This window comes from Passer montanus, unplaced genomic scaffold (genome assembly GCF_014805655.1).
Source record: "Passer montanus isolate IOZ18808 unplaced genomic scaffold, ASM1480565v1 scaffold19, whole genome shotgun sequence".
NCBI classification, from domain to species: domain Eukaryota; kingdom Metazoa; phylum Chordata; class Aves; order Passeriformes; family Passeridae; genus Passer; species Passer montanus.
The window spans coordinates 135,633-162,434 of NW_024366480.1; the positions used below are offsets into that span (position 1 = coordinate 135,633).

The 26,802-nt window shown below is 38.6% G+C and overlaps 1 protein-coding gene across 1 annotated transcript in view; it reads left to right on the forward strand.

Annotated features, from left to right (window-relative positions):
* NECAB1 (N-terminal EF-hand calcium binding protein 1) overlaps positions 1 to 26,802 on the forward strand; it is a 53,752-nt gene that overhangs the window by 19,765 nt on the left and 7,185 nt on the right. Inside the window, exons 4-9 of the mRNA XM_039706373.1 lie at positions 5,750 to 5,775; positions 8,125 to 8,222; positions 17,536 to 17,672; positions 18,914 to 19,026; positions 21,643 to 21,719; positions 25,880 to 25,933. Of these exons, the coding sequence (XP_039562307.1) occupies positions 5,750 to 5,775; positions 8,125 to 8,222; positions 17,536 to 17,672; positions 18,914 to 19,026; positions 21,643 to 21,719; positions 25,880 to 25,933 (505 nt within the window). The remainder of the gene's footprint in view (positions 1 to 5,749; positions 5,776 to 8,124; positions 8,223 to 17,535; positions 17,673 to 18,913; positions 19,027 to 21,642; positions 21,720 to 25,879; positions 25,934 to 26,802) is intronic.

Sequence of the window (26,802 nt, forward strand, 5' to 3'; positions counted from 1 at the left end):
CTGGTCAGAGTGAGCTGATTATATGTTTCAGTATTTCACAACTGATCAAACAAATTCACCAAGAGTTATATACAAAATCCTGATGCTAACAGATCCTCTAGTCAGACAGACAAGCTGCAAATAGAATTTTGCTTGGAGATTTTCCATTTGAGTGGTTATTTTTAATGGGAAATTCAGCTTTCTGCAGAAACAACTGGCAATCCCTCTCAGTAAAAAAATCAAACAGTAATGACTATTTTCAGTTGCCTTTAACTAAATGGAGCTGACTTAAAGTGCTTCATTTCACTTCTGCACTAGATAACATTGGCTTCCCTGCAGTAAGCTGGTTGCTTAATAATAGGTGTAGTTTGGATACCTGGTCCTTCCAAAATCTGGGTTTCCCAGAGAACCACAAGAGTTTTAATACCACTCAAAAATCACCAAGAGAGGTTTTGTAATGACATCAGATGGTTCTGAGGATTCTTATATGAGTTCCACCAGCCCCATAGATTTGTAGGGATCCAGCTGAAGCAGCAGATCCCATGCAATTTCAGGGTGTACTGGGAGTCAAACATTCTCACAGCCATGGTCCTCTAGCTCAGAGCACTGAGACCCCCTTGGTCCATCATCTCTGTTACAGACAGAGGCAAAGAGCCCCATTGATTTGTAGGGATTTGTAAGAAACAAAAGTAAACATTTCATTTTGTCTAAGAATAAATAATTTAGTTTTAGTGGTTTTTGGGGGGCTTTTTTTGTTGTTGTTTTTTTTGTTTTGGTTTGTTTTGCTGTTACAGACAGAGGCAAAGAATGCATTAAACACCTCTGCCTTGTCCATGTCCCTGTTTGTGAGGTGCCCATCCTCATCCTGCAACAGCCTTTTGCCATTAATGTATTTAAAAATAGCTTTTTGTTTTCTCCCACATTTCTGGGCAATTTCAACTCAGGTTGGTCTTTAGCTGTATGAATTTTCTCCTTGCACCAGCAAGCTGTTTCTCTGTATTCTTCCCATGTCACCTATCCTTGCTTACACTGGGCACACACCTTCCTTTTCCAAAAGAAGATGCCTGTTCAGCAAAGCTGACCTTCTGCCTTATTTGCTTGATTTCTGACAGTTTGGAATTGTCTGCTCCTGTGCATTTCCAAGGAGTGTAAGAAACAAAAGTAAACATTTCATTTTGTCTAAGAATAAATAATTTAGTTTCAGTGGGTTTGGGGGGGCTTTTTTGGGGTTTTTTTTGGTTGGTTTTTTTTTTAATCATTTTGTGACAAAACCAGAAATTGAAACATCATCCTCTCCTATAGGGTGAAAACTCTGATATTTGCTCTCTGTGGCAAAAGAGCCACCATGATGCTGCATCTAATTTCCTCATTTAGGTTTGTGTCATTCAGACTCTGCAAAAAAATCATAGCTCTGCAGCCCTTGTACAGTGGTCTACAAATTTTAGCACACACCACAAGTTTTAATAGCATTATTAAGCCTCTTTTAGCAACACAAAGGCTGTTATAGCTGGGATGATTAAGGTGACTTGTCAGCTGTGTAGTCATAGCATCCCTGTGAGTCACTGCTGAATGTAAAGGACTAGAGGGTTGTTTTTTCAGATGAGTTCTTAGTCAGGAAAAAAACCCCTTTATTCTCTTCTTCAGTCCTGTCACAGGCAGAGCAGTAAGTGATGTTTCTGAAGTTATCACTTAGCCTGGAGCTAAGCAAACTAGGCAATTATTTAGTGAAGCAAAATGTGGGATAGTAAAAGAGCTGACCCCGCTGCCCATGTCAGAGCCCAGAGAGCCAAACTGGCTTTGGGAACCCAGAGGCTGCACAGTCCAGATGGATCTGGGACTGAAGAGCAGCAGTGTCCTGGGGCAGCAGGAAGTTTGTCTCCCCAGGGACTAAAGCTTTGCCCCCTCTTCCTCCTCTCCCCTTTTCTGTGACCAGAGGCCAACATCTCAGCTTCTTACAGCACTGCATCTTACTGGAAGCAATTTTACCTCTACTGTAAGAAACCTTGAACAAACCTGAACAAAAGGTGTTGTTTGCTGTTGCAGAGGAGCTGTGAGGCAGAAAATCTTTAAAATGGAAGCCCACACATAAGACTCCTTTGCAAAACCCTCAGTAGTGTTGGAGCAGTTGCCTCATTTTGCTGACTTAAAGTGAGATAGTGCACAGGCTTTCTTGTTGCAAAGACCTTACAGCTTTTTGGCTGAGGTTGTCCATGGATGCCTGTTCAGTTACCCTTGCATAGTTTAAGCAGTGCTGAATTCCTTTCACTTACCATTTATATGCTTCTACTTAACAATAGGCTATACTAGCTTCAAACTTTCATCCCTAAAACCAAATTTAGCAAAAAAACATGCAAATGGGACTGAAAAGATAGTTCAAGATTTGCAGAGAAATCCTTCTCATATCTGAGAATAAAGAGAGATCTGAAGAAGAAAGTGTTATCCTTCTCCAGCTGTAATTCATGGCAATGTTTTCCTAAATTAAGTTAGTTCATAAAGTCTTTATTAATATAGTATTGGATTCTTCAGTAAAATATCTGCTTTATATATCAGACTCCATGCTCTGTAAGAGATTGCCTTTTCTTGTGGTCCAGGGGAAATGCATGGATCTTCTGCTGGTTCCCCTTCCTAGATGTGTCTTTTGTACCATAGAACAGTGTCTCAGATGAGTGGATGGATCCATGGACCCACAGCAGTGGATGAGTGGAATAGTTTTAACCTTCTCTCCTCCCTGGCTGCCCCCAGTCCATGGCTAACTGTAGTGGGCAGAACAAAAGCACAGCTGCTTTGCAATTCTGCATTTTGGACCACTTCCAGAGGTACCACAAATAAGCCCTTTTGCCATGGTTCATTCAAGTGAATTTGCTTATTTTTCTGTCACTGGCCAATAGATATGATCAACTTCTCAGTGATCAGGACTGCTCAGTGTATTAGTCCTTTAAAAATAGCTCGTGTTTTTTAGGTAGAGAACATTTTAGGCACAGACAGGTAGAAGAACTGCATCTAGTAGTCAGAAAGAAAATTGAGAATTATCATTCTGATTTGATGTGAATGCATTTGCCTCACCCTATGCTTTGGTTGCTTATCAGGAGTGGAGGGCTGGTGCCTGGATGTGAGTCATCCAGCAAATATTGTTAATAACATGTTCAGTATTACCAGATTATGGGTCTAAGCAGAGGCATCCTTGGCATATGTACCCACTGAAATGAGTTACATTTGCTGCTGTAAACCTGAGTACTGAGTTACAGAAACAGCCCTCTGGTGTGCACCTCACTCCTGTACTATTAAATACTTGCCAAACTTCTTTAATTATTTCTGTATTAAAATTGTTTGTATGCAGCAAAGAATTCTGAGGTTTATTCACAACAGTGTTTGAAGCATCATGCCGTTATTTCAGAATGAATGAAATAATCACTGACAAAATTATAGCTTCTCTGCCTAGAACAGCATCCCCTTCAAACAGGATGCCAAGCTTCTGTATTAGAATTGTTTGTATGCAGCAAAAGAATTCTGCTGTTTATTCACAACAGGTTTTGAAGCATCATGCCATTATTTCAGAATGAATTAAATAATCACTGACAAAATTATAGCTTCTCTGCCTAGAACAGCATCCCCTTCAAACAGGATGCCAAGAACATTGAAGTCTCCAAGGGTATTTATAACAGAAGGAAATACTGAATATCTAGACAGAAATCCATGTTCTTTATGCCTTTTCTGTGCTTTTTCACAGGCTTGATGCTCAAAATGCTTCGGATAATATTTTCTGGTTATTCATGTGTCCAGTTCTAACTGAAAATTAATTCAGCACTTGAATACTTTTCCATTTTCACTGGTAGTCCATTTGCAGTTGTGCCACTGCTGTCAATAGGAAAAACAGCATGTTGAAAAACAGATGCTGAAAGCCTCTGAGCCACTCCCTATGTCATTAACGGGGTACTGAGGATGTTGCAAAACAACATGGACCAGAAGGGATTTAAATATAAAATTTGAAAAGAGAGCATGAATTTGACTGGTTAACAATGTGAAATGCTGTTTTAAACATAGTTATCAAGCTGTTCATTAAGAAATGCAGACGTGTCTTTTACATTTAGTCATTAGGGCAGATGATGTGAAGGAGCAGAAAATGCAAGGACAATGAAAAAAGAGTAGGCACTATAACAGCAAACTCCTGTCCTTTGACCTCATCATATCCCATCAAGGCTCTTTGATTCAGGAAATTTTCCAGCTTTCAGGGTTTCAGTTTGCATTTCAGGGGTGAACATCTGGACTGTTCCAGAATGGACTGCTGAATTGCAGAAGAGTTGGCCAGACACATTTGAGCATAGATAGCACAGTGATCTGTGGTAAACAGCCTTAAGGAGTTGCAGACACTTTTCCCCATCACACAGTTTGTTTACCTAAGAGTTGAGTTTCACAGCTTCAGCACCAGTTCTTACAAACTGTGAATTCCTTTATACCTGCCACCAAGGTCATTGGAGAAATCAGGTGCAAGTCTCATTTGCAGCCATCTCACTTGGCCTGTTTGAATGCAGATAAGAAACACCTTCAATTAATAAATGTTGTGTGAAAATCTCATTTACATTATCAATTAAAAGTGTTCAGAAGTTTTTATAGCCCTGAGTATGCAAGTTTGTGATAATCCAGGATCCTGCAATTTCTATCAGTTTCTCTCCCTTGTGAAATAAAAGCCAGATGTATGGAAGTTAGCAGTGGAGAAAGTGATTTTAAGATAGTACTGTGTCATCATTTTATTAAAAGGTCAATTAAAAAATTCCATTAAAAAGATAAGTGAAAAAATACTAAGTGCAGTCAGCCGTTCAATAGTCACCCCTCAGCAAGATGCAAAGAGGACATTCATGCTTTTAAGTTTCTTTAATAATCTGTTTCTTTTCCTCCTTGGAAGAAAAGCAACGTGCTAACTTTCAGTAATGAGGTGTAGGTCAAATGTGTTTTTCTTTTAACGATTAAGGCCTTGCTTATGAGAGAAAATATCACTTCAAAGTTGATCAAGATGAAATCTGCTTCAAGCAAACAGGTTTGAATTGAATAGAATACTTCCCTGCCTTTATGTATTTATATAATGATGGCATGGGAATATGGCAATACATCTATATTTTTCACATTATTAATTTTACCAAAGTTAGTAGTGGTGAAATGGTCTGGCATGGCCAGAAAATCTTAGGAATTATGTGTGCTCATGGGCTATGTCTGGTTTTATCCTCCTTCTGCAAGGCTCTCCCATAGAACAGTATTACACATTACAGATTGCAAACAGGAGAAAGTTATTGGGTTTTTTCTTCTTTAGCATGGAAGGCCAAGATCTCTGAGCCTTGCTGTCCAGCATGACAGCCACAGAAGAGGAGTACAAGCAGAAAGGTTGAGGAAAAAAATCTCAACCCAAAAACTTCTGATGTTTAGATGGATTTCTGCTGGAACGGGAGCCAAATGTGTAAGGCCTGAGGAGCAGCCACTGCATTGTGATGCACAAAGGCTGAACTCCTGAGTGAGTTTGCAGTGAGTAGGAAAGTGCCAGTGGGAATGGGCTCAGGAATGGAGGCTGAACATGCAGCCAGCTTCAGAAAGGCTGCAGCCTTCTGCCCTAAGGCAGCACAGCAAGGCCAGAAGAGCCAGGCTCTTGCATCTTCTGCTGCAGCCCAAGCAGGGGGTTCATATCCCAGTCAGGCTAATACTTGAGTTGCACTATTTACCAATACAATGAAAAAAACCAAAACATTACTAACCTCACTAACCTTCTATACTCTTATCTTTCTAGCAATCTTGACACAGAAGAGCTCTGTGGTAAGTTCTTTTTTTGGGAAAGAACATAATCTATGCCTGCAGCAGCCCTGTGCAAATAAACATGCCATGTGATTATTTTTTTCTGTTTAATCTTTGTAGCTCAAACAGAAAATAATTTCCACTCAGAGAACTCCTGGGAAAATGCAGATGGCTTATAATCTTTTCAGACTCTGTCATCCCATATGCGCAGAATTGCTTTGAAAATGTTTTTCCTAATCAGTATTTCACACTCTCTGAGACTCAAGATCTGTTCTGACATAAAGATAGATAGATAGATAGATAGATAGATAGATAGATAGATAGATAGATAGATAGAGAGATAGAGAGATAGATAGATCTTGTATTTTATTTCCTCTTAGTGTGAGATATCTTTTCTAGTTAGTTTCTAGCTTTAACACTTGTCATATACCCCCACTAAAAGAAAATTCATTACTTTCCTCCTACTTGAGCCAGGGAGAACAGCAAGTTTGACAAGTTCTATGATCCTTTGTCACAATAAAACTCCTGCAAGGCCTAGATTTTGGCCCAATTACCCATTTCTGTACCTCATTCTGAGCTGTGAGTCATTTCCCCAACACCCTGTTTGCTCTCCAGCTTATCTAACAGCACCTGATTTAGCAGTACTTATTGTGGCAGAAAACAATTTACAAATGTTTTTGCAGGTTCTGCCGCAAAATGTCAAAAAAAAAAACCTCATGCTTGTCAACACCAGCCAATTTCTGAGGGAAACATGGCAGCCTGATAAGCTTTCCAGTGGTCAGCAATGTTGAAGACCTTTAAAAGATGAACATTTTGTCAAGTTGAATACCAGCTCATTTACTCACCCACAGGCTGACACGGCCAAGAACCCCCTAAAAACCACCTCACCCTGTGGCTCATAAATATGTGACAAGAGGCTTATCTGAAGTGATGACAACTTGTGCTGTTTGAGCATCTGGCCAAAATTGTATAAACCTGGCTGAGGAAGAGAGGTGGTTTTGTTCCACATGGGATTTAATGCAGCTGTTGTTGCACAGGCTTGCTGGACTGTGGGGGTGACAGCCCAGCACTGACTCTGTTTATTGTGTATTTGATTAAAGACAGGCTGCTTCAAATGCCTTTTAAATCCTTCAAATGTTGCCACTAGGGTGTTTCTCATCTGTGAATCTGGTACTGAATTTACTCAATCCATATTTAAGCTTGTGATTATACAGCTCTTTCTGAGTTATATCAGTTCATCTCAGAAATTAAGCTAAAAAAACATCCAGGGTACTAACTCATAATACGTTTTCATTCTAAATAATTTAATTGAAGGTCTCAGCAATACCAGGTCACATCACAGTGTTCCTGGTAATTTATGTTTTCATGATACCCCTGAGAAGGTCATGCTGACCTCTTAAAAACCCTGAAGGGTTGCTATTTATTATTTCAAAAAGCTCCTATCTAATCTTGTTCTTCCTGTCTGCCACTTAGATGTCGATTTTTGTGCTCTTCCAGCTGATCTGATGTCTGAATGCCTTGTCTAACACAGTCTTTAAGCTTTAACATAATTTTATTTATTTATTTTTTGCACTGCTTCCTTCCTGTGCTTCCCTCTATTGTATTTCACCACATCAACCAAATGGGAAATTGGGTCATGATTTCCCAGGTTTGCTTCCTCCTCTTGCTGTGATCCCTCTGATTTTACATCAGCTTTTTCTGTTAAGAAGTTCTTTGCTTTGAGAAGCTACACAGGGACATCCTGCAGCTTGCTATTTCCACGATTTTCATTAAAATTAATTTTGCATGCATCATATTTGTTGAAAGTATCACAGCACCTGGGACTAGAAGCTTATCTGGCTAACTCATGGTCTCTTCACTTCTCAGAGAAACAGCTGCTCTCAACCAGCCCCGCCTCACAACAGCCCCCACTTGATATTATCTCCTCTAAGGGCTCTACCAGAATTACTCACTTCTTATCAACATAATCAAATTCACCACATACATATGAAAACTTCATTTGCTGCTAGTAATTTTAGACTATTAGAATGAAATTTCAATTTAGAAAGAAGGTGTAGATATTTTGAAAATAAGTTTGTTTCATCTTTCAAAATGATATTTACATTTTTTTGTGAATTTACAGCTCATTTATTGAAAGAAAATGTTTTGAAATACTGATTTTGGTATTTTAAGTATGCCAGGAATGATTTTACAGAGAAAGAATACAAAATTTAAAAAGAAAATTATCCTTTTCATTGTAACTCCTTTTCATTTTGCACTGAGATATTCAGTAATGCTGTAACTTAATTCAAACTTGATAAAGCTGGTATTTAATGAGAAACTGATTTTTGAGGACATTTGTAGGTGATGTGGGGTTTTTTCTTCTTTTAGATTATTTTTCAAAGCACTTAGGAGAGTATGAAAATGTTCTGTCTGTCTTGGAAGACTTAAATATAACCATACTGAAGGCAATGGATAAAACAAAGAAAGTAAGTAAAAATTTTGAAATTTTCTTTACATTGTATTTTTTGTTTGTTTGGAGTACTTCTGGTAGTTTTCTTATCAGAATTTACTAATTCGTATTTAAGTTCGGCCAAATATACAGGTTTGCAGCAAAATCCAGTAGGATGCTTGTCAAAATGGTTATAGACGAAATCTTTAAAGTCCTATCTGCAAACTATTACAGTTTGGATACAGCCAAAATCTTTGTGAATGCTCTAAAGAATGTTCTTTGCATTTTTGTATGAAGAGGGTTCTATGTCCCCTGCCAAATGTGGGTGAGTGTCAACACCACCATTTGGAAACAGACCAAATTTGAAAAAATAACCTGGTGGGTTGAGGGAAAGCTCCTGGCCAAGAACAAGATTTCATTTCTATTTGAGGCCTTTTAAACAAAAGCAGTGGTCACAGAGCCTGCCAAGAGGAGGTGTTAGGGCTGTTGCTCACCAGCAGAGCAAGGGGACCTGTACCCTGGAGGGAGGAGATGTTTCTCAGGGGAAGAAGGTTGGTTTATCCACCTGCACACCTGACCAGGATGTGGCACTGCTACAGGATATGCCAGACAGCCAATCCACCTGGCACCCAATTGATTGTGGCTGTACCTGCTCCTGTGTTCAGACCACATCCCAGCTGTGTGGCTGACCAAAAGTGCATCAGTACCTCAGGTGATTTGCTCCTCTTCCCTGGCTGAACAGTTAAATGTCCTGTGCAAGGTGGAACAGCTTCAAAAGGTGAGGGAAGTGAACCCAGATCCTCGAAACCCAGCCACAGATTCATACCAGGCTAGTCATCAAAACCAGAGATTTCAGCCAGAATTATTCAGTGAGATCCCCTGGGGTCAAAAAACCTTGTTGTTTTTTTTTCAGTCAATCAGTGGAAGATCAATGTGGAGAAAGCTGTGCTTCTTTAATGAAGCTGTTATCTTTGGTATTCAGGTGTTTGCAGGAGTAAAGTACTCATACATTTTACATGACCTGCCAAAATAAAAACCCAAAAGTGTAGTTTATTTATTTAGAGTTTGAGCCAGGAAGCTGAATGTCTGTTCATTCATGCTGTGCATCTTCCATTCGTAATGAACAGGCAGTGACTCACTGTTGAGCTGGATATTAAAAAGCAACAGATTGGTTCATTTTAGCTATGCATAATTTTTAAAAAATAGCCATGTGTATAAAATACTCCTGCTGAAGGGCAGGATATCATCTCATAACGACTGGAAGTAAATAAAAGACAGCATTTAAGAATTACTTCAGAAGTTATTTGCAAGGATAAGTCCCAGAAGAGTAATGAGATTATAAAAGATATGTACTGGCCTGACTAGAAATATGGATAAGAAAATCTGGAATATTAATAAGTGTTTCATATGTCTACTTGAAGAACCCATCTAAAGTATAATCCAACTACAATTTCTTTGAATTTTATTTTCTTAACTGAGGATTTAAGCTTAATGGGTTTTCTGTCTTCCAGGAATACTTCAGCTGACTATTTGTTGGAGGTGGCAGAAATAGAGCAAGGGTAAAACTGGAAAAGCATTTTTAATTCCATTTAGTAGAAACTCTGTGTGAACACAGTCAAACAAAAAAGGTGTTCTCAAATATTCTAAAATAGAACTTTCTGCCAAGGATATACTCAGGCACTACATCTTTGTATGGAAATTAAATTTTCAATTCAAAGTTTGGATTGTTTTCAGCAGGAACTCAGTTCTCAGGAAACTGGTTACATGACCTCATTATCCGAAAAATCATTGGAGTGCAAATATTAAAATTTCTACCTTAAATAGTTCAAGTTTTACTTAAGTTCATGGTCTAAAATCTGGACTTCAGACATCTAAAATCAGAGCTGGATGTGCAGCAAAATTTAATTAGCATACTGAGATAGCATAATAAATTATGATCATCACCAGTGACACACAAGATGTGAGGCAGCTCATAGCTCAAGCTGACTCCCTGCACATGCAAACAGGTGCTCAGAAATGGTTAGTGTGGTTTTAAATGGCCATTGACCTGCATCTCAGGCAAGACTTAGATCTCCTCTCCTAGTACAGCATAGAACTTTGTCACCATTCTGCCACTGCAGCCACTGAGTCCCTTGAGCAGTCACTGAGTTGTAGCAGCATTTATTACTGTCTTCAAAGTTGGAAAATTCATACATAGAAAAGAATTCTGGAACTGAAGACCTGCACTGTGGGACCAGCACACAGTGTATCTACATTGGCTGAGTCAGTTTCCAATGATCCAGACAGCATGATTTCTGTGTACTTTATTGCCCTCTGTTGTTTGAAAGAGCTGTCAGCACAGCTTTTTTGAACTGCTTTCTCCAGCCTTCCAGTCCTCTGCTGTCTGAAAGTGAAACCATCATCATCTGTGGCAGAAAACATTTCAGTGTGTTAGCACGTTCAAGAAGCTTTGACTTCCTTTCACTGTTCTGGGGCCAGATCCCTCCTGTCAAACCAAACTAAACTGCACCTGGGAAGCCCTTGGGAGTGTAGGAACCATAAACCATTCATGCTCCATTGGGAGGTGTTAAGCTAAAAACACAGAGTTAGATTTCTCCAGGAACACCTTTCAGCAGGGAAAAGACTGAGTTGCATTTGGAAGCAATATACTTCAATACAAACCTCATCTAACCAGAAGATGAGCTACAGTCTTTCTGTTTCAGTACTGTTTCCTTGTGCTATATCCTTACAGCAGGAAGGAAAGTGATGGCATCTGAGTGCACACAATTCCTGTAAATACTGAGGTACAGCTCTTCTTTTTTGGAGACAGAAGCACAGCAGGCTTGCATGGAAAGGAATGGCAGACAACACAGGAAAAGAGGGATGGAACACTGCAAATTTTCTCCTTTTCAGACTCTGTAAAATCTGCTTCTTTGCTGTGGAGGGACTTTCTTTCCTCCTTTGCAGCTCTTTTATGAAAGATACCTAATGATCTATCTGTGATAGCAAGGGACCAGACTAGGTAAACTAGCAAAATGCATTTGAGCAGTAGTGATCAAAACTGATTTATTTAAGACTGATTTTCATGCAGTATTTACATACACAAAACATAAATATTAATTTTAGGATGAAAACAAGACAATTATTCAGTGGAGCTACAAAGTTCTTGAATAGCCTTCCAAGTCTTCTGGGAGAAAAAAAACCCTAACTGCTTTTCACATGTTGCTTATAAAAACATAGAAAGGGGGGTGTGTGGTGTGCAACAGCAGGATGCTGGATTTAATGACAAACACAGCATGTCTAATTATCTGCTTCTATGAAATCATTAATTTTTCTGCTTTGCTCAAAAAACCCCAAAGCTAAACAAAGTCAGTGCAGCCTTATCATTACTTGAAAATATCTTGATTAGTCTAAAAATAGGAGCCTGTAAAGTAAAAGGGAAGATTATAAGAGCTGAGAGAGTAACACAGGGCTTGAAATTCAGTTACTGATAGTGCATTTATGGTAATTATGTTACTCACTGCAATCTTGAGGGTTGATACCCATTATAAACCGGAATGCCTAGATTTTTTTACTTGCATATTTAACTAGTAGTAACAGTAGTATTTACGTAAATTTTATCACAAAACAAATTATCTGGGAAGAAAGTTAGATAGGCATTTGTTTACAATGGTGTTCCACAACTGAAATTGTATTTGAGCACAAATGAAGTTTTTTATTGCCTTTTTGTTTTCACAAAAACGGTGTTAAATTGGCTAGCACCCATTTTTCCATGAGGTTAGAATTTACTAACATTTTTCACAGAATATAGTCTTGCTCTCTTTGAAATGACACTTTTTACAAATGCACCTTTCACAGAATTGATGCAGTGAATAGCTGCTGCCTAAGAAAAACAGGTATTGCTCTGTTTATCCTGACTATTAATTTTCATGCACTGATTTGGAAAACAGTTCGTTTGTTCCTTTAGAGTTATTGCTATTTTTTATGTCAATCAAAAATCATGGCATTATTAAGGTTTAAAATCATTCAATTTGAAAAAAATTCTTAAATTCATCAAGCCCAACAATTAACCTCCTGATACTGCCAAATCCACCACCCAACCATGTCCCCAAGTGCCACATCTACATACCTTTTAAATAAGTCCAAGGATGATGACTCCACCACTTCCTGAGAAGCCTGTTCTGGTCAGTAAGTGAACTGACTGTCTCTCAACTGAAGAGAGAAATGCTGGTGATAATGCTAAATATGTCAACAGTTCCACCCTGCTACAAGGCAGAGAGGACCCTACAAATAAAAGTTATTTTTGTCTGGCAATTTTATTAAATTTTGTTTTGGACTTTTAATTTTGTTTATTTTTAAGATTGTGACTGTTAGTGAAAGTCAAATCAAACTAAGATAAATTCAAAAAGCTGCAAGCAATTAATTCGGAGGAGTCATGCAAGGATATTCCAGACATTCATGCCTTTCCTCTTCTAGCTTCTTATCAGAGTAATGAAAACTCTTGGGAACTTCTTTGATCTTTTTTTGTGGAAGTTTTATACCTACTGGGTCAGAAAGATACAATGCTCAAATTTTTCCCAGCAGCAGAGAAGATGTGTTTGGTCAAAAATAAAGATAAAACAAAAGAAAAACCCCATTAATTTAATATTCATACCTCTAAACAGAAATTACTTCACAGCAGAAAAATAAACATTTAACTAGCCATTCTCCTCTTGATACCTATCAAAACTACCAGAGGCTTTGATGTTTTGTGTGTAGCAGTGCAGCCTTCTCCCTGGAGCAAGGGTGTTGCACATTTCCCTGCTACCTGCTAATGTCAAACACAGCCAAAACTGTTTCTTGTCTCTAAGCTATCTGATGCACCTAATAGCACTCAAATAGGAGTTACTTTTTACCCATGCATGAATTTTGTACACCCTATTATTGCAACAACAGTGCATTACTCCTTCAGTAATCCCAGTCCAGGGAGTGATAGACTGTTCTGAGAGATGCTATTACAAATATGTGACAATCTTCTTTCTAATCAGCCATGACTGCCTATTTTATTTCATTGCTGCTAAGTCAGCACAGCAGATAGTTGGCAGAAATTGTCACTGTTCCAAAGAATTTAAACACATAATTTATGCTAAATATAATATTTTGCTAAACTTGTAAAACTTGTACCATATTCCAAGTTGAATCTAATAATTGGGCACATCCTGTTTTAGATCACTTTTACAGTGAGGATGCTGTAAAAGTTACATTTGTGTGATGTCAGTACATTGAGCATCTCTCAATATTTCTAGTGAAATTATGATTTTATTCTGATGCTGTTTTGATTTCATCCTACAGTCTGAAGAATTAATTCGTAGGGATTTCATTTTAGTGAAGTTATTCTGACTAATTTTATATCTTCAATTTAAAGTTGTAACCCAGGGCCTTGTCCCTCTAATTTGGGATCTAAACATACAGGGCAGGAGACATTCCATGATAAAAGGAAATATAAATAGATTATTTCTTACTGAGTTCTACTCAGTGATAACTGCTTTTCAGTTGACTTGAGGGTATTTTCTGTCTATCTATTTCATAAATATTTTTGTGAATTTTTGTTTAATATGACATATAAATAGGAAACAGAAAATTTCTAAGTAATATATCAGTTAGAAGTGTCCCACTTCTTTTCCATCTCAATGAGCTGCTCTTGTGATAAATGGAGCAGCAGGGTCAAGGGGAGAGGGCTGAGGCTGGCACAGAGACTGAGAGGATCAAGAGTTGCTGAACCTTGGTAACCCTGAGCCAGGGACTGCACTAGGAGATTGCTAAATCCTGCCTCCTCTGCCTTTGTAAAAGGAGAACCTCTTCTGCACTTTTCTAGATAGCCTTTAGACACTTTTAAAGACCACAGTCACCTTTTCTACAGTGAAATCACTAATTATGTGCATTTTCAGTTTCATTAAACAAATCTTTGCTGCTTGCAAAGGTCACAGTTGCCTCTTGATGAGGAAAATGTGGAAAATTATCCTCATTCATTCACACTCAGTAAAACTAACAAGCAGAACAATATGTTAACACAGACTTATTTCATCTGGACTGCCCAAACTGTGGTGCAGTGTAATGTGTATGCTAATGAACAGTAACTTACAGCTGATGAAATTCAAGGAATGGGCCATTTTTCTGGTTTATGTACAGGCATCATTCATGGGTCCCATTACTGATTGGTGGCACGATGCACTGGCAGTACAAATGCTGGGCATGCCAGTTAAGTTGATTCTACCATAATATAAACCTAATAAATTAATACAAAACTGTTGTACCAGTGTGCCTCTAATAAAATACAAAATAAGGTACTTTTCAAAGGAAATAGAGTGGTGAAACAATACTAAAGCATGCCTGCTAATTCCTTAGTGCTGAGAGCTGGGCTTGAGGTTTAAATTGAATGTAATGGATATTTTTTTCCCTCTATGACTTAAATTACAATTATTCAGATCATTTATATATGCTGAATACCTTCTTCTATGATCTTTGAAGAACTTCAGAAAGACAAGTAGTAGCTGTTTTTCACTGGGCAGGAGTTGAAGCTGCCCAACATTGCTGTGAGCTCAGAATTTCTTGAATTATAAATTCTTTTAAAAAAACCCAGTAAATAATTTGTAAATTATTTGCTCAACTACATGCATTAAGACAGTTAAGTAACTCCACATAGAACAGTTGTAAGCACAAGTATTTCGGTAAAATATACATAAGGAGAGTGTCTTTGATAATTCTAGACCACCAAAGATGATATTAGCATCCTGCTTACCTTTCCCATCTTCAAAAATAGCTCTGTAAATCTGATAAGGTAACTCTAAGACATATCTAAAGATCACAAGGAACTTTTTCATAGGGAAGCCTTTAAATATAGTAGTTATGGGACAGGAATATAAAGAAAAAAAAAGACTAAATCCCAGTGCAATGCACAAACTTGGAGTAGTTATAATGAAAAAATAATCTTACTAACTTTTAGATGCCGGAAAACTTTTCTAGGTAATTTTTTTTCTGAAGGAGTTAGAAAGCAGAAGCCTCAGACAGCAACAAGTATTACACAGATGTTTATATGATCCCCATATCTGTGAGAGCCCACCTGAACAGTTTTCAAAATTAAACAATGCTGATGTACATTTAGGTTGTAATTCAGCATGCCTGTATCAGACTTACTATGAGTATCATCAGGAAGCAATATGGAGATATTTGCAATATTTACTTTCTGGATGCCCAGAATTTTAAAATACAATTCAAAATCTTACAAGAAATGGTCAGTTCTGGGTTGATTTCTTCACTTATTTTCAAGAGCAATGGCAAAAGCTGAAAAACAAATGAAAGTATACCTTGGATTTCCACTGAAAGGTTTCAGTTATATGTCCATGCTGCACAGATTCACACATGTTGTTCTAACATGCCATAAAATCAAAATTGTTGAAAATTAAATGATCTGTCAGAGTTCACTGAAATTTTAAATCAATTACAATGGAGACAGTTTAGAAGAATAAAATAACAGCTTTCCTATTGCACAAAAAGATTAAGTAATCATAGGAAGATTGCCATAAACATTGTAGACTGGTGAGTCCCTCAGGTAAACAGACAATCTCTCATGAGCATCTATTTTAAAATTTTATCAATGAAAAATTATTTGTTGGAAAGTGGCTCCCAGCTGATTAGTCTGAAGGCAGAATAAGTAAATGTAGAAGACCACAAAGCTTCTGGCTACATAAGTAACTTCTGATGATTCATGGGTGGTTTAACACCTGAGATTTCTGTAGCAGAAGTCTTCCAACAAGAACTAACTGAATAACAGATATTGTGGAAAGACTGCTCTCATTTGAGACCAAAATGGTTTTAAAGCTATTATCTGACAATCTTTCATTTTACATTCAAATTTATAAACATCTTCTATTTCTGTTCTGATTGCAAACACATACATGAAAAAAAAATCTAAGAGAAGTCTAAAAATCAGAAAGGCATTTCAGCTGTAATTAACATTGGAAAGAACATGGAATACCTTAAGAATACCAAAAATTCTCAAATGGGTTCTCAGATAGTGTAGGAGGCAACACCATGGAAGTGACAGGTCTTTAAAGCTTGGAGGTGGGGGACCATCATCTCTCTTCAGATGTGGTGACTAAAGAAATCTCTCATTGCAAGCACCTCATATTTTATGAAACTGTTTTAGATGGAATTGTGCCCAAACGTTTTCAAGATCAGCTGAGTGAGGAGCCAACAAATTCATTCAGAGCTTAAGAGATGCAAATCTATTTTCTATCTCTGTTCCTGATGTGACCTCAGCACAGTAAGCAGAGGCTCTAGAGGTCTGTTCTATCCTCTCTGTTACACTTATTAATGAGAAAAAAAGAAAGAGGGTGTTTATATTATTGTAAAGGTGGCCGCCCTCACAAAGTATTACCTATGTATTACTGCAGAACTGCCAAATCACAGGATCACATAATGAGCATGGTTGGAAGGGAACACACTGGGTTTTTGCAGATTTGGGCTTTCCAGAAACATCAAATTTGACCCCAGCCATGGAAATACGATTTATTGGGCCGGGGAGAAAACAGGAATAAAAATTGATTTCTGAAATTATCTGCACCAAAAAAACATAAATATTTTTTGATACATACAACAAATTGGAAATGTCATAATTCAAAGAAACAATACAAATTGCTAAATACAGGTGCAAACTGTATTATTTTTATAAAATAACCAAACTCTACATTTAAATGCATTTAATGAAATTGTGAAATATAGAGATATATAGATATATAGAGATATATGGTTTCAAAAATAATTAAATTAAAGGAACAAAAATCAGTCAAAGAGTGTTAAATACAGAAGGCAACCTCTCTCACACAGCCCTTCAGCCAGCTGCTGGTGGGATTTTTCAGGGGAGTATCTTAAGCATGTGCCCTGCTCAAAGACTGTTCCCATAATCAATGTCTGAGACAGGCCAGTGGGCTTGAGAAACATCTTTTTACAAAAGTGAATCTGAATTAAAATTTTAAATTCAGTTCTGCAGCTGTCAATCTTACTTTGGCTTTTCCACATTTCAGAAGTAATGTGGTGCTGCCATCAACTGGAGTTAAGGATGTAAAGAAAAGGGTCTTTTGAGTAGAAACTGTGTTGTGTCACTGTGTATTTGAGTCTCAGTTTGAGCTGGTGTTGTGCCTACACCTGGAAATTCAGAGGGCTTTTTGTCCATCAGCAAAGTTTGCTTGCATGGTTTACATTTATGAACATGGAAACATCCTACCTGCTTCTTCCTGAATGAAGTCTGAACCTTCCCTTGTGTATTTCTAACTTAGTAAGCAAAGGCTGACCTTTTGGTTTTTTGGTTTGTTTTTTTTCCATGTAATCCTTAGGACTATCAGGCAGCTTCCAATTTGGAGCAGTTTGTGACTCGCTTCCTTTTGAAGGAGACACTGAACCAGCTGCAATCTCTCCAGAACTCCCTGGAGTGTGCCATGGAAACCACGGAGGAGCAGAGCCGGCAGGAGAGGTGAGCAAAGCCCTCTTCAGCTGCAGGGAAGGGGGTGAGGAGTGAGGTCACGGCAAACCTCCACCACTGCTTTACATTTCACCTGGAAATCTGATACTGGGAATAACAGCAGAAATAAGGATACGCTTTATATTCCCTATAGGAACCCACTAATAGGAGTTTTCCTGAAATGGAATGCGTCTGATCCTGTGGTGGGCTGCCTGTAGGACAATCATTTCAGTATCTGCTAGGTTCTGCTGACTTATTTTTAAATCCCTGGACAATTTAATACCAAATGTAAAAACCAAACCACTGCAATATAAAGAGCTCTGAAATTACTAAGACAACTGACTGTTTTGTTTGTTTTTTCCAGCTTTATAATTTTTTTCCATGTACAATGAAAAATGTTAAAATAAGATAGCCAGGCTTTTGCTTGTCACAGCTTCTTCCTAGAATATATGGCCATATTCTTGTTTAACATCTAGCTCTATAAACTCTCAATCACCTGGGTAGCCTTCATCCATCCAAGGGTTTTAGCTTGATCTCTGTGAATGAGGGTTTGTAGAATCAAGGATCAAAATATTTTTGAAAAGTTACTTGGTTATATGGAATTTTTTCTTCAGTATGTTATTGTTAAAGACAATAGGGAAAGCAAAATGCAAGCTGTTGTATTTTATGGACAAAGAAGATCTTAAGACCTTTCTGTTGGAAATGTTTTGGTTTTTTTTTTTTTTCTGTTAGAAATGCAATTTTCTTGTTTGTTTTGCTGTTGGGTTTGAGATCCCTGAAGTACAGGAGTAATACTTGGTTTTATGCCAGCATCTTGACTGTAGGAATCAATCAGGTTTTGAAAGTCTGAAGGTGCACCGAACATGCACAGTGTCTGTGCACCTCTATTCATGCCATTTCCTCTGCAGTGATGCTACAAAACTCCTGTGAATGAAGAAACTGTGAATGATTACTTAGGTCAGGTCAGAACCACAGCATGCACAGGTGCTGACCTTGAGATTTGTCTCCCTCAAAGACTTAGGTTTATGCCAGTTTAACCCTCTTCTTTTTTTTTTTTTTTCTTTTAACTTGTTTAATGACCTAATCAAAACTAATGAGTAATAGTGAAAATCCAGAAAATAATTCAGTGCTCCCGACAGGTATTTCTTTTTATTTAATTCAAAAGGGAACATAGAAGCCCATTTTTTGAGAACAGAGAGAGAAGAACTCTCCCACATATTTTTCCTTAAGAAGTCTCCTGTGTTTCTTTGCAGAAAAGATCCAACAAAACCAGAAGTGCTCTCAGTTCAATGGCCAGGAAAACGCTTAGCTCGAAGGCTTCAGAGGAACAACAGCCTGTCATCAAATAACCCTTATTCTAGCACAGGTATGGTATTTCACATTTTAAACATATAGACATATATACAGAAAAATATACACAAATCTTCCTCTCAAAAATTTAATTTAGACATGTAAGTAACTCAAATACTTTACTGACAGAAGACAATTTCAATTTAATATAGAAGATATTAACTGAAAACTGAGGAAAATTAATGCATATCCATAGATTTGAAATTATAAAAGATAAAAACTTCATTGTGGGCCAAACTGTGTGTTTGGGGTTGATTCAACATTTTTTAGGTAATCTGTATTGCCTGCAGATACGAATGAAAAGGTGAAGGCTGTAACTTTGTGCAACCGAGTTCCCTGCCATGACTCACATCTCAGCTGAGGGGAAAAAATAATAAACAGAAATACAAAACCTTAAAGAAAATAATATTTAAGATAATACAAAATAAAGTCTGCAGCAGCATTTCTGGTTTGGAAAATGATAGAGTACTTTAGTAAATGGGATTTGTTGGAAGCAGTGACATTAAGCATGGGGCTGCAGTGAAGACATCTCCGTGCTTAGTTACATGTCCCAGAGTCACGGCATGAAGGTGACTGAAACAACAAAATATGCAGTGGGTCTAGCTCACTTCTTGACCAGTCACTGCTTGCAGCCATGTGCTGACTTCTTCCTTTAAAACCCTCTGCTGAGGACCTTTCTGTCCCTCACATTCATGACTCACTCCCTGCCTCTCACCAAATGATGCTGTTCTTTGAGAGCAGTGATGCAGGATGATGTTTGGTCTCTTGTGAATTTGTGTTCCTAACAAGGAAGATCACAGAGCCTTGTAGCTGCACTCCTAATTTAGAAGGAGCCCAAACAAATGCAAGCTCTACCAAATCCACTTACTATATTGGTGTAATCTTAAAGAGCTAACATTTTCCTCCACAGCTCTACTAATAGCTGACAGCTGCCTACTTTCCTACACAAGGTTTTTGTTTGTCTTGGCACTTGGTCTTCCTGCTTACTGCCCGCTGCCCACATGCAGAGCAACACTGTCGTGTGTATATGCACCCAAGGCTCAGGCCAACATTCCTTCAGCCTGTGTACCTGTTCAGGCAAAGCCACCCCCTGCCTCCTCTACCAACCACAGCTGTGGTATGTTCTCAGCATTAGGACTTCTTTCTTTGGTCAAAATATATGCAAATGCAAAAATGTGCAAAATATATGCAAGTGCAAGTCAAAATATATGCAAGTGCACAAAAGCTCTCAGCTGGGAAATAAGAAGGTTGATGAATGTGGATAACAAGAGCATTTATTGAAAAATCTTCAATTTCTGATAAATAACCTTCCTCTCTCCTTAAAGGAATCACTTATGTACATATTTACATGGTGGGTGATGTCAGGAACTTCTTTAATAATGCACATATTTGTTTCCTTGAGTATTGTCCTTTTCATTTGGCAGACACTTTTCACGAGACCATAGTAAAGCAAAACTTTCCAGAGACATTAGAGGGACTCACAGAATCACAGAATATCCTGAGTTAGAAGAGACTCATAAGGATCATCAACAACACATGGCCCTGTAGTGCCATCCCCAAGAATCACATCATGTGCCTTAGAGCATTGTCCAAATGCTTCTTGAACTCCTGGTGCTGTGACCACTTCCCTGGGGAGCCTGTTCCAGGGCCCAGCCACCCTCTAGGTGAAGAACCTTTACCTGATACCCAATTTAATTTTTTCATAAGGATCACCAACAACACATGGCCCTGTAGTGCCATCCCCAAGAATCACATCATGTGCCTTAGAGCATTGTCCAAATGCTTCTTGAACTCCTGGTGCTGTGACCACTTCCCTGGGGAGCCTGTTCCAGTGCCCAGCCACCCTCTAGGTGAAGAACCTTTACCTGATACCCAATTTAATTTTTCCCTGGCAGAGCTTGATAACATTCCCTTGGGTCCTGTCACTTGTCACTCCTACCAGAGAGAAGAGATGGGTACCCATCTCTCCTCTTCCCCTCACAAGGAATTTGCAGACTGCAATGAGGTCTCCCCTCAGTCTCCTCTTCTCCAAACTGAACCAGCTAAGTGACCTCAGCTGCTCCTTGTGTGAATTCCCCTCCAGACCCTTCACCACCTTAATAGCCCTGATGCTTGTGCCTGTCTAGAGCAGTGCTATCTAGATCCACCCTTGCTATATGACATCAGATTGGGTTGGATGGGGCACTGAGCAGTCTGATCTAGTGGAAGGTTCCCTGCCCGTGGCAGGGGAGTTGAAATTCAATGATCTTTGTAGTCCCTTCCAACACAAACCTTTCTATGATTGTATGATCAGGTCACTACACAAGAGAGGAATATACCTGCAGTGGAGATGGAGAACTCTCTTCCATTACCAGCATGATTTCAAAAGCACTGGCATTAATCTAGAATGTTGTTTTCATTCTGTATTGAATTTCTATTTTATCTTAAGCAGAAATAAATAATTCATAGAGTCAAATCATGCTTTTGTTTAGTTTCACCCAAATGAACATTGAACTAGTTGCAGCACAATCTTTCACAAAGCCAAAAAATTTGCAGGGTAATTTTTTTTTTTTTAATATAAAATACAGGAATACACTGTCTACCAACAACTTAGCAACATTTTATAAATGTTTATCTTTTATCTTTTTCAAAGGTTGGATTGAGGAAGACAGCCAATGGGTGATCCAGATAAACAGACTGCAGAAGCTAATTGATAGACTGGAAAAGAAGGTGTGCAGGCTTTTTCACCTGTTTCTTCTTTCACTTTCAGTAAAGCAGTCCTTAAATCACAAATGTTTTCAGTGCCCCAGTTGCAACATTACCTAAGAGAGCTAACACTCATTAAATGCCTCCTTTTTTTTTTCCACCTTCCTCTTTCCTATTCATGACATTGTTTTTCCATGCTTCCCTTTCCTTCTCCCATCACCACAGATTGAACTTTTCATAAAGATGGGAAAAATTGAATTATTCTATGACTGGAGGATGTTAATGTATTCAGCAGTGTTTGTTTGGGGGAGCATGCTACAACCTTCCCCTTTTAGGATCGGATATTTTTCTCTTTCTCTCTATACTTTCCCATGAAAGCTTGACAGAAACTTTTGTTTCCTCCTTTCGATCAGAGAATATTCATTTATAAAGATTAAACTGCTTTCCTTGTCAGTACAGTTCAACCAAAATCTGATGCAAATCTTTTTGGGAGCTGGTTGCAGCAGCCCCTAGAGCCCAGAAACCACCTGTGGTTCCCACACGAAAGCAGATTCCTCCAGGAGTCTGACAAATCAAACATTTGATGCACAATGCCAGGGCTTCCCAGCGCTTGTAAAATCCTGAGCCACATCTGTCAGTACAGAAAATTCTTCTTCATTATTCCTCAGACTTGATTGCTACTCTGGTGTTCAAAAGTTGCCTAAGTTGTCTTATCATCTGTGTGATGATTTTTTTTTGTTTGTTTGAGAACAGCAGAGGAAAAAGTAAGGTTATAAATTCCTGAGTTGTTCTCTGCATTAAATGTCCCTACTTAAGGACAGACAATATCAGACACACACTAGGGGAGTGGCTGAATTGAGTGGATTTTGAGACCCAGGGTGTTTCTTCCTCCTTGTCCACTAGAGGTGAGGTTTTGGGTTGAAGTTCTCTCAGAACCAGGACTGGCTCCAGTCCCAGTGCAGCTGATGCTGTTCTTCCCCACAGGTCAGTGCTCACCAGCAGTGAGACTGCGCCTGTACTCCAAAGGCATTAGCATGGGTCTCTTCACCAGCATCCACAGGGACACAAAACAGTCTGATCCTGTTCTTTGCTTCATATATCCAAATATCACAGGATATTCCCCTGTGAATATTGTCATCTAGCATTTGTGGCTGGATCCATACCTGTTACTCAGGCACTGGCTCAGACCTTGGGTCAAAGCAGAAAAATGTGTTCTGTTACTCAACCACTAGTCCAACTTGACTTCATCAAGTTACACATAAAGAAAATAGTTAAGCAAAGGTTTTAACAAAAAAAAAAAAAAAAACTCAATAAATGGCAAAGAAAATAGTTAAGTAAAGGTTTTAACAAAAAAATCTCAATAAATGGTGGTGACTTGGCACAGGCCTCAGCAAGAAAAGCATACTGACCTTTCTCTGCTATTCCTCCCTCCCAAATGAAAAAAACTGCCCCTAATTATCTTTCCCCTTTGGTCCCAGTTTGGTATTTCTGTTATCTCAGCCTAATTACTGATTAGCTGCATGTGGCCACCCCCAGCACTGCTGGCCTTGCTCCAAAAGGAGCCCAGTATTCCCTTTGGTTATCCCTGCAGTCTGACAGTCTCTTGCATCACTTCTCCTTAACCAGCTGTGAAATTTGGCCATTCCTTGTGGCACTGTCCATGACTTGTGTCAGCTTCTCACTCTGCTCCTTGCCATGCTCCACAGCTCCCCGTGGTCTGCTCAGTGCAGTGAGCCCTGGCCAGGGAATACCCGTGAGCCTCTGTCCAACCACTTCCTGCCAGAGGTCATTTCTGCATCTTAGAAAGGCAATTACACACCAGTTGACACATTAATGACATTTTAGTAGCAACTTGATCTTTTTGTGAATAGATATAAATTGGATTTTGAAATGTCAAAGTCCACCATGAAAGGTAAGTCTGGCTTTACTCCCCACTTGGCTTTGGAAACAGCAGCCCTGCCACAATTGCCACCTGACATGGACTGATGCCAAAAGAAAACATTTTAAATAATGTTGCTTAAAAAATAAATAAACCTGGCATTCACCAATAATGCAGTGCAAATATTGAAGAAAGCAGACAAGCATTTTGTGGTAAATAAATTTTCAACAAGGATGTTATAAAATAATCAAATTTCCTACAGACAAATGTCAGAGAACCTGAGTCTGAAAAGGAGCTCGGTGCCAAAGGAAAACAGTAGCAGGGCATAGACCTCCTGTAATTACCTCCTTGTTAATATAAAGCTTGATTAATAAAAGATAGCAATTACATAAGTCTAATTTCTCCAGCAGACAACCTATCTACATTCACCTTTGCCTAACTTCGCATCTGCTTGAATTTGTATCTCACAGCCATGTCTGACTGTGAGAGGCATTAAATACTAGCTGCCTGTCAGACTAAAACCCCTCTTTTTGACTTTGCCCTGAAAAAGATAAGAAAGGATTGCACAACCATGCTAAAAGGCAATTTCAGAAGCCACCACTTCTCAGCTGAGGTGAGGTAGGATTGCAAAGGTATTTTAAAGCCTCTGAGCTGAATCTATTTTTATTTTCAGGCTGCATGGTACTGGGCTGGCAGAACTTCTGTTCTGCACTGGGCTACTTCCATTAGGCTCAAGAGCCAAGCCCCCAGGGCACGAGCCCTCTGTCCCCAGAGATGGGGACAGGGTGCCAGTGCTCACATGCCCAGAGGTCACCCAGGCTGGCCGTGCAGAGCCACCCGGTCTGTGCAGCCACGCTCTCCTGCTGGCACAACCTACTGAAGAACCAACAGTTCTGATTTCTGATCCTAGAGGGGGCTAGCACGTTATGAGTCAGTGTTCCCACTGGAAAGCTTCCTGGTGAAGGGTAATTTGGTGTTGTCTAAGTCTTCTGCTGTGTTCTGTCAAAGGGGAATTTGATGACAAATCAGTCCTGTAATTTGTCTATTTTCACTCAAGTTCTAAATTTACATATACTGGCAAGGAACACAATTATTTTCTTGTTACGTTTAGAGAAACTTTGCAGTACTTCCTTGAGACATTCCTTTCCTCTCTTTTCCCATCTTTCCTGACCAAAAAAATGGCAGTGAAAGTGAACTTTCACTTTAGGAATACACATTTTTCCTTCAGTTTTTTTATCCAAAGTGTCTGCACTGACAATAAAGCTCCCTTTCTCTTCCCACACACATTTCATGACTTTAATGACACAGCAGCTTCTGAATTCTTCACTCCTGCCTCACTCTGCCACCTGCTGCTGATGGAGGTTTCTGTTCATTTGAATTCTACCTGCACATCTCTTGTTGGCTTTTCAGCGAGTACAGCATCTGTGCTGGCAGAACAGCTGCTACCTGAGGTTAATCAATCCTCACCCACGCTGGGAGTGGAAGAAGATTTTTCTCTTTGTTGCACAAGAACTGTTCAGTGAGATGTGAAACACCACTAACAGAGCATGTTTTGGTCCAGCTGCTTATTGCAAATCAATCTGCTTTTTTTCCTCAGGCACATGGATATTTTTCAGAATATCATAATGGCACTGGGTTAGGAGGTACTGCATGTGCCTAGCAAGTAAAGAATGATTCTGTGTGTGCTGCTGGTTGGTGTTTGTGTGAATCACTGAGTCCTGAAGTGCACATCCAGTTTGGGTACCAGGTGTACTCACAGACACATCTCTTTGCTGCTGCCCAGCCCATTCTCACAGCAAGGCCTGAACACAGCTTCAGAGACCTGACTTGGACCATCATGCACATCTTGTTCAATGCTAGAAAACAGCCCCTTGCAACCACAGATTCCCTGCAGGGAAGTTTCTTCTGTGCAAAGTTTTGTGCTTGCACAATAGTAGCAGATAGTTAATTTTAAATTACCATTCTTGCTCATCTCCACAGTCCATGTGACAATTTGAGAGGTTGTCTGTCTTTTCTCAGTTAAGTCCAACATACATTTGGGGAAAAGCAGATTTGTTAAAATGAAAAATCACCTGCCAAGCACCATAAATAAAACTTTACAAGACAGCCTAGGCTGGAATTAACCACTGAGGCGTGCAAGACCTCGTAAAATTTGTGTTTGACTTAGAACTAGTAAAGGGATTTAACTTCTTGAGATAGAACAGGATCTAGTTATTGGAATAGTTTGTAAAAAATGTAAGAGCAGAATACATCTGTATTATTGACTCTTCTTCCAATTTCTATTTTCTTTTCAATTGCCTCAAAGGACCTAAAGCTTGAGCCACTTGAAGAGGAAATTTTGGAAGAAAATGCAAGATCTGTAAGTGCTATTCAAGATAATGATTATGACATTTTATTTTAAATACCAGGTACTGAGAGCACACGTGGTCTCTTTCATTAAAAAATCATTTAAAAAACTTTATCCTCACCTTTTCCAGTGATAAGAATCCATTTTAGTTAGCAGAATACACTGTGCAAAAGACAACAGAACAAAATTTAGAATATGTGGGCAAAACTTTTATATTAACTTTTTGTAATGTTTTTAAATTATAGAGTGAGCCAAAACCTTAACACACATAAGGAGAAAAATTAATAAGATTTATCAAATTTAGCGGCATTGTTTATGGGGTGGTAGCTTCTCTGCTCCAAATGCTGTATGCATGCTTTAGCCATTGTTGTACAGCCTGCCTCCCTCCTAAACTGGTATAGGAAATCCTCTGAGGTAAAATGGAAGAGTATCTCATGCTCATTACAATCTATGAAACCAAAATTGTGACCAGAAATAAACTTACTGTTAAACAAGTTTAGGTCCCAAGACTGATACTCTAGCATCCCCAAATTCATGAACCTAACATTCATTCATTTGAACCTAAGAAAATGCAAATCAAATATACATGAAAAAATAATTTAATCACAGGAGTTGCATTAGACTTTTTTTTTAATGAGATTATGCAGTATTGCTACACAGACTGCTTATAATCCATGATATAACAGTAATCATAATCAAGGCAGAAACAAGTCAAAAACCTGCACCCGAAATTATGTTGTAGTCATTAAGAAGCACATAATGTTGCTTTAAATGTTCCATTAGTAAAGTGACAAGCTTCAATAGATTAATCAATAAATAAACTACTTGAAAGAGCTAAATGATAATTATTTTAATTCAGGATAGATAGGTCTTATGCATTG